Consider the following 9,341-nt stretch of genomic DNA (forward strand, 5'->3'; position numbering starts at 1 on the left):
TTCAAAACTGTAATATCTTATGTTTCACAGAGTCGTGGCTGAACGACGACACTATAAACATAGAGCTGGATAATGACAATATCAGCTGGCTGGTTATACGCTGCAATGGCAGGATAGAACAGCAGCCTCTGGTAAGACAAGGGGGCATACTATTTATATTCATCATTTGCAAATAAATTCATAAAAAATCCTACAATGTGATTTTCTGGATTTTTCTGTCATAGTTGAAGTGTACCTATGATGAAAATTACAGGCCTCTCTCATCTTTTTAAGTGGGAGAACTTGCACAATTGGTGGCTGACTAAATACTTTTTGCCCCACTGTAAATAGTATATATGTATATGTATATGTATATGTATATATGTATATATCTTAAACACACACACACACATATCTTAAAGTAGAATTCCCATTCCCTCTCTCTCTCTGCCTCCATTTCCCATTCCCTCTCTCTCTCTGCCTCCATTTCCCATTCCCTCTCTCTCTCTGCCTCCATTTCCCATTCCCTCTCTCTCTCTGCCTCCATTTCTCATTCCCTCTCTCTCTCTGCCTCCATTTCCCATTCCCCCTCTCTCTCTGCCTCCATTTCCCATTCCCTCTCTCTCTCTGCCTCCATTTCCCATTCCCTCTCTCTCTGCCTCCATTTCCCATTCCCTCTCTCTCTCTGCCTCCATTTCCCATTCCCTCTCTCTCTCTGCCTCCATTTCCCATTCCCTCTCTCTCTGCCTCCATTTCCCATTCCCTCTCTCTCTGCCTCCATTTCCCATTCCCTCTCTCTCTGCCTCCATTTCCCATTCCCTCTCTCTCTGCCTCCATTTCCCATTCCCTCTCTCTCTGCCTCCATTTCCCATTCCCTCTCTCTCTCTGCCTCCATTTCCCATTCCCTCTCTCTCTCTGCCTCCATTTCCCATTCCCTCTCTCTCTTCCTCCATTTCCCATTCCCTCTCTCTCTCTCCCTCCATTTCCCATTCCCTCTCTCTCTCTGCCTCCATTTCCCATTCCCTCTCTCTCTCTGCCTCCATTTCCCATTCCCTCTCTCTCTCTGCCTCCATTTCCCATTCCCTCTCTCTCTGCCTCCATTTCCCATTCCCTCTCTCTCTCTGCCTCCATTTCCCAGTCCCTCTCTCTCTCTGTGTAAATGTCACAGCATCCATCATTCTCAACACGTCTCTTCCTCTATCCTCTCCTCTGTTGACCTACTTATTTCAATCTTCCTGTAGAATGTCTGACTCTCTCTCTCTCTCTCTCTCTCTCTCTCTCTCTCTCTCTCTCGTATGTGTGTTTACACTGTGGTATGTATCCAGCCAGGTCGTTCTAGATTGACGTTGAATTTGGAGTGTTATTACGAACAGTGAGAGCTATTACCATTAAGTAGGCTTGTGTTTGTTAGTGCATTGTGGACAGGGGTGGTGGATAGGTATATAAACCATGAGTGTGGATCAGAAGACTGTGTGTTCAGTCATGGACAGTGGTTCTTATGGCTCGACAACATTCCTCTGAAAAGGCAGCGTGCCAAATTAAAAAATGTTTTTTTTTTAAATTAAATATGTAACTTTCATACATTCACAAGTGCAATACACCAAATTAAAGCTTTAACTTCTTGTTAATCTACCCACCGTGTCCGATTTCAAAGAGGCTTTACAGCGAAAGCACAACATATGATTATGTTAGGTCAGAGCCTAGTCACAAAATCACACATAGCCATTTTCCAGCCAAAGAGAAGAGTCACAAAAAGCAGAAATAGAGATAAAATTAATCACTGACCTTTGTTGATCTGCATCAGATGGCACTCATAGGACTTCATGTTACACAATACATGTATGTTTTGTTCGATAAAGTTAATATTTATATCAAGAAATCTCCGTTTACATTGGCGCGTTATTGTTCAGTAATGGTGTGCCTCGAAAACATCTGCCGAATTTGCAGAGAGCCACATGAATTTACAGAAATAGTCATCATAAGCTTGCATATAAGATACAAGTGTTTATGCACAGAATTAGAGATATACCTCTCCTTAATGCAACCGCTGTGTCATATTTAAAATATTTATTTACGGAAAAAGCAAACCATGCAATAATCTGAGTACAGCGTTCAGACAACAAAACAAGCCATGCAGATATCCGCCATGTTGTGGAGTCAACAAAATCAGAAATAGCATTATAAATATTCACATACCTTTGATGATCTTCATCAGAATGCACTTCCAGGAATCCCAGTTCCACAATAAATGTTTGATTTGTTTGATAAAGTCCCTCATTTATGTCAAAATACCTCCTTTTGTTAGGGCGTTCAGTTCACAAATCCAAATTCACGAGGCGCGGGCAAGTCCAGGTTATATTCCAGTTCGTAGAAACATGTCAAACGAAGTATAGATTCATTCTTCAGGATGTTTTTAACATAAATCTTCAATAATGTCTAAAACCGGAGAATTCCTTTGTCTGTAGAAATGCAATGTGAGCGCACGCGCGATCAGCTCATGCCACTCTGGCAGACCTCTGACTCATTCAGCTCTCATTCCCCCTCCTCACAGTAGAAGCATCAAACAAGGTTCTAAAGACTGTTGACATCTAGTGGAAGCCGTAGGAAGTACAATATGACCCCATAGACACTGTGTATTTGATAGGCCAAGAGTTGAAAAACTACAAACCTCAGATTTCCCCCTCCTGGTTGGATTTTTTCTCAGGTTTTTGCCTGCCCTATGAGTTCTGTTATACTCACAGACATCATTCAAACAGTTTTAAAAACTTCAGTGTTTTCTATCCAATAATAACAATAATATGCATATATTAGCATCTGGGACAGAGTAGGAGGCAGTTCACTCTGGGCACGATATTCATCCAAAAGTAAAAATGCTGCCCCCTATCCCAAACAGGTAACCCAATCCAAAAAACCTTAACCCTTACCGTAACCATTTTCAATGAGTGCCTAATCTTAATGTTTTAACCCTAGTTATCGTGACCCCGAATCATGGATCACTTTTGAATAGGCGGGGAAATAAATGTGGCAACAGCCATCCCTCACTTTGCCCTCTAACATAACAGGGTGGAATATTAGTCACTGTTACTGTAAAAGTAATTTGCTGGAAAAGCAGGAAATTGCCGAAGCAAAACTCATTCAATAAAAACAGACAGAGAAAGAATCCTCCGAGCTAACGCCTCTCACCGACACTGAACAAAACACCAAATGGCTTTTTTTTTTAATGCCGTCTATTCACAGCCAGACAATACGAAGAGACAATGGACAGAAATATAAATTATAGAGAGGGCTATTGTGTGAGAAAGAGAGAGAGAGAGAGAGAGAGAGAGAGAGAGAGAGAGAGGGAGAGAGAGAGAGAGAGAGAGAGAGAGAGAGAGAGAGAGAGAGAGAGAGAGAGAGAGAGAGAGAGAAAGAGAGAGAGACAGAGACAGAGAGAGAGACAGAGAGAGAGAGAGAGAGAGAGAGAGAGAGAGAGAGAGAGAGAGAGAGAGAGAGAGAGAGAGAGACAGAGAGAGAGAGAGAGAGAGAGAGAGAGAGAGAGAGAGAGAGAGACAGAGAGACAGAGAGAGAGAGAGAGAGAGAGAGAGAGAGAGAGAGAGGAGAGAGAGAGAGAGACAGAGAGAGAGAGAGAGAGAGAGAGAGAGAGAGAGAGAGAGAGAGAGAGACAGAGAGACAGAGAGAGAGAGAGAGAGAGAGAGAGAGAGAGAGAGAGAGAGAGAGAGAGAGAGAGAGACAGAGAGACAGAGAGAGAGAGAGAGAGAGAGAGAGAGGGAGAGAGACAGAGAGACAGAGAGAGAGAGAGAGAGAGAGAGAGAGAGAGAGAGAGAGAGAGAGAGAAAGAGAGAGAGACAGAGACAGAGAGAGAGACAGAGAGAGAGAGAGAGAGAGAGAGAGAGAGCAGAGAGAGAGAGAGAGAGAGAGAGAGAGAGAGAGAGAGACAGAGAGAGAGAGAGAGAGAGAGAGAGACAGAGAGACAGAGAGAGAGAGAGAGAGAGAGAGAGAGAGAGAGGGAGAGAGAGAGAGAGACAGAGAGAGAGAGAGAGAGAGAGAGAGAGAGAGAGAGACAGAGAGACAGAGAGAGAGAGAGAGAGAGAGAGAGAGAGAGAGAGAGGAGAGAGAGAGAGAGACAGAGAGAGAGAGAGAGAGAGAGAGAGAGAGAGAGAGAGAGAGAGAGAGAGAGAGACAGAGAGACAGAGAGAGAGAGAGAGAGAGAGAGAGAGAGAGAGAGAGAGAGAGAGAGAGAGAGAGAGACAGAGAGACAGAGAGAGAGAGAGAGAGAGAGAGAGAGAGAGAGGGAGAGAGAGAGAGAGACAGAGAGAGAGAGAGACAGAGAGAGAGAGAGAGACAGAGAGAGAGAGAGAGAGAGAGAGAGAGAGAGAGAGAGAGAGAGAGAGAGAGAGAGAGAGAGAGAGATTGAGAGCGCTTTATTTTGACTAATTGACTGTCATCACTGAATTGAAGACAGAGGACGAACGTACAAACTGTGTCAGCATCCTACCGTACACACTGTGTCAGCATCCTACCGTACACACTGTGGTAGCATCCTACCCTACACACTGTGGTAGCATCCTACCCTACACACTGTGTCAGCATCCTACCGTACACACTGTGATAGCATCCTACCCTACACACTGTGTCAGCATCCTACCGTACACACTGTGGTAGCATCCTACCCTACACACTGTGGTAGCATCCTACCCTACACACTGTGTCAGCATCCTACCGTACACACTGTGATAGCATCCTACCCTACACACTGTGGTAGCATCCTACCCTACACACTGTGGTAGCATCCTACCCTACACACTGTGTCAGCATCCTACCGTACACACTGTGGCAGCATCCTACCCTACACACTGTGGTAGCATCCTACCGTACACACTGTGTCAGCATCCTACCCTACACACTGTGGTAGCATCCTACCCTACACACTGTGTCAGCATCCTAACCTACACACTGTGTCAACATCCTACCGTACACACTGTGTCAGCATCCTACCCTACACACTGTGTCAGCATCCTACCGTACACACTGTGGTAGCATCCTACCCTACACACTGTGGTAGCATCCTACCCTACACACTGTGTCAGCATCCTACCCTACACACTGTGTCAGCATCCTACCATACACACTGTGTCAGCATCCTACCCTACACACTGTGTCAGCATCCTACCCTACACACTGTGGTAGCATCCTACCCTACACACTGTGTCAGCATCCTACCCTACACACTGTGGCAGCATCCTACCCTACACACTGTGGCAGCATCCTACCCTACACACTGTGGCAGCATCCTAATTATCCCTATGTAGTGCCCTGCTTTGAACCAGAGCCCATATGGCTCTCATCACAAGTAGTACACTACCTATAGGGATAATTGTATTTGGGACACAGTCAATATGTCAGTTCATTATAAAACATTAGAATGTGAACAGTCTCACACAGAACCGTTTTGGACCATATAATATACCTTTACCAAATAATGGTAATAATGGTACCATTTACCAATACACCCACCCGCACACCCACCCGTACACCCACCCGTACACCCACCCGCACACCCACCCGTACAGCCACCCGGCCAGCCACCCGCACAACCACCCGTACAGCCACCCGCACACCCACCCGTACAGCCACCCGTACACCCACCCGTACAACCACCCGTACAGCCACCCGTACAGCCACCCGTACACCCACCCATACAACCACCCGTACACCCACCCGTACAGCCACCCGTACAGCCACCCGGCCAGCCACCCATACAACCACCCGTACACCCACCCGCACACCCACCCGCACACCCACCCGCACACCCACCCGCACACCCACCCGCACACCCACCCGCACACCCACCCGTACAGCCACCCGGCCAGCCACCCATACAACCACCCGTACACCCACCCGCACACCCACCCGCACACCCACCCGTACAGCCACCCGGCCACCCACCCATACAACCACCCGTACAGCCACCCGCACACCCACCCGTACAGCCACCCGCCAGCCACCCATACAACCACCCGGAAAGCCACCCGTACAGCCACCCGCACACCCACCCGTACAACCACCGGGACAACCACCCATACAACCACCCGTACAGCCACCCGGCCAGCCACCCATACAACCACCCGGAAAGCCACCCGGACAGCCACCCGTACAACCACCCATACAACCACCGGGACAACCACCCTTACAACCACCCGTACAGCCACCCGGCCAGCCACCCATACAACCACCCGGAAAGCCACCCGGAAAGCCACCCGCACACCCACCCGTACAACCACCCGGAAAGCCACCCGTACAACCACCCGGACAGCCACCCGCACACCCACCCGTACACCCACCCGCACACCCACCCCATAACCACCCGGAAAGCCACCCGTACAACCACCCGGACAGCCACCCGCACACCCACCCGTACAACCACCCATACGCCCACCCGTACAGCCACCCGGAAAGCCACCCGGACAGCCACCCGTACACCCACCCGTACACCCACCCGCACACCCACCCATACAACCACCCGCACACCCACCCGTACAACCACCCGTACACCCACCCGTACAGCCACCCGTACAGCCACCCGTACACCCACCCGTACAGCCACCCGTACAGCCACCCGGACAGCCACCCGTACACCCACCCGTACAACCACCCGGACAACCACCCGCACACCCACCCGCACAGCCACCCGTACAGCCACCCGCACACCCACCCGCACAGCCACCCGCACACCCACCCGCACAGCCACCCGTACACCCACCCACACACCCACCCGTACACCCACCCGTACAGCCACCCGGACAGCCTCCCGTACAACCACCCGTACAGCCACCCATACAACCACCCATACAACCACCCATACAACCACCCGTACAACCACCCATACAGCCACCCGTACAACCACCCATACAACCACCCATACAACCACCCGTACAACCACCCATACAGCCACCCATACAACCACCCATACAACCACCCATACAACCACCCGTACAACCACCCATACAACCACCCATACAACCACCCGTACAGCCACCCGTACAGCCACCCATACAACCACCCATACAACCACCCGTACAGCCACCCGTACAGCCACCCGTACAGCCACCCATACAACCACCCATACAACCACCCATACAACCACCCGTACAACCACCCGTACAACCACCCGTACAGCCACCTGGACAACCACCCATACAACCACCCGTACAACCACCCATACAACCACCCGTACAACCACCCATACAGCCACCTGGACAACCACCCGTACAACCACCCGTACAACCACCCATACAGCCACCCGTACAACCACCCGTACAGCCACCCGGACAACCACCCATACAGCCACCTGGACAACCACCCGTACAACCACCCATACAACCACCCGTACAACCACCCATACAGCCACCCGTACAACCACCCATACAACCACCCGTACAACCACCCATACAGCCACCCGTACAACCACCCATACAGCCACCTGGACAACCACCCGGACAGCCACCCGTACAACCACCCATACAGCCACCCGTACAACCACCCATACAACCACCCATACAGCCACCCGTACAACCACCCATACAACCACCCGTACAACCACCCATACAGCCACCCGTACAACCACCCGTACAACCACCCATACAGCCACCCGTACAACCACCCGTACAACCACCCATACAACCACCCGTACAGCCACCCATACAACCACCCATACAGCCACCCGTACAACCACCCATACAGCCACCCATACAACCACCCATACAGCCACCTGGACAACCACCCGGACAGCCACCCATACAGCCACCCGTACAACCACCCGTACAACCACCCGTACAGCCACCCATACAGCCACCCGTACAACCACCCATACAACCACCCGTACAGCCACCCGTACAGCCACCTGGACAACCACCCATACAGCCACCTGGACAACCACCCATACAGCCACCCGTACAACCACGCATACAACCACCCGGACAACCACCCGTACAGCCACCCGTACAGCCACCCGTACAACCACCCATACAGCCACCCACACAACCACCCATACAGCCACCTGGACAACCACCCGGACAGCCACCCATACAGCCACCCGTACAACCACCCATACAACCACCCATACAGCCACCCATACAACCACCCATACAACCACCGGGACAGCCACCTGGACAACAGAGACAAAGGTCTGTGAATAAGGTCTGTGGTTATACTAAAAGGCAGCAGAAAATGGAAGTAAAAAAATAGTAATGTAGATTAAGCTCCTGCTGGTGTCTCAGCCATACACTGCTCATTCTGTCTAGTGGGGGAGTTTCAGCCATACGCTGCTCATTCTGTCTAGTGGGGGAGTTTCAGCCATACGCTGCTCATTCTGTCTAGTGGGGGAGTTTCAGCCATACGCTGCTCATTCTGTCTAGTGGGGAGTTTCAGCCATACGCTGCTCATTCTGTCTAGTGGGGAGTTTCAGCCATACGCTGCTCATTCTGTCTAGTGGGGGAGTTTCAGCCATACGCTGCTCATTCTGTCTAGTGGGGAGTTTCAGCCATACGCTGCTCATTCTGTCTAGTGGGGGAGTTTCAGCCATACGCTGCTCATTCTGTCTAGTGGGGAGTTTCAGCCACGCTGCTCATTCTGTCTAGTGGGGAGTTTCAGCCATACGCTGCTCATTCTGTCTAGTGGGGGAATTTCAGCCATACGCTGCTCATTCTGTCTAGTAGGGAATTTCAGCCATACGCTGCTCATTCTGTCTAGTGGGGGAGTTTCAGCCATACGCTGCTCATTCTGTCTAGTGGGGAGTTTCAGCCATACGCTGCTCATTCTGTCTAGTGGGGAGTTTCAGCCATACGCTGCTCATTCTGTCTAGTGGGGAGTTTCAGCCATACGCTGCTCATTCTGTCTAGTGGGGGAATTTCAGCCATACGCTGCTCATTCTGTCTAGTGGGGAGTTTCAGCCATACGCTGCTCATTCTGTCTAGTGGGGAGTTTCAGCCATACGCTGCTCATTCTGTCTAGTGGGGAGTTTCAGCCATACGCTGCTCATTCTGTCTAGTGGGGGAGTTTCAGCCATACGCTGCTCATTCTGTCTAGTGGGGAGTTTCAGCCATACGCTGCTCATTCTGTCTAGTGGGGAGTTTCAGCCATACGCTGCTCATTCTGTCTAGTGGGGAGTTTCAGCCATACGCTGCTCATTCTGTCTAGTGGGGGAGTTTCAGCCATACGCTGCTCATTCTGTCTAGTGGGGAGTTTCAGCCATACGCTGCTCATTCTGTCTAGTGGGGAATTTCAGCCATACGCTGCTCATTCTGTCTAGTAGGGGAATTTCAGCCATACGCTGCTCATTCTGTCTAGTGGGGAGTTTCAGCCAT

General features: G+C 50.5%; 2 protein-coding genes across 2 annotated transcripts in view; one reads left to right on the forward strand and one right to left on the reverse strand.

Annotated features, from left to right (window-relative positions):
* LOC118375544 (disks large-associated protein 3-like) overlaps window positions 1–9,341 on the reverse strand; it is a 337,380-nt gene that overhangs the window by 55,623 nt on the left and 272,416 nt on the right. The gene's annotated exons all lie outside the window — the stretch shown is intronic.
* LOC127910110 (uncharacterized) lies at window positions 5,468–8,170 on the forward strand. Its single transcript, XM_052473175.1, has one exon. The coding sequence runs from the start codon at window positions 5,468–5,470 to the stop codon at window positions 8,168–8,170; it is 2,703 nt and encodes a 900-aa protein (XP_052329135.1).

Source organism: Oncorhynchus keta, chromosome 20, assembly GCF_023373465.1.
Source record: "Oncorhynchus keta strain PuntledgeMale-10-30-2019 chromosome 20, Oket_V2, whole genome shotgun sequence".
Taxonomy (NCBI): Eukaryota; Metazoa; Chordata; class Actinopteri; order Salmoniformes; family Salmonidae; genus Oncorhynchus; species Oncorhynchus keta.

Coding starts and splice junctions, on each gene's coding strand:
- LOC127910110 (XM_052473175.1), top strand. CDS start 5,468: ATGGTACCATTTACCAATACACCCACCCGCACACCCACCCGTACACCC.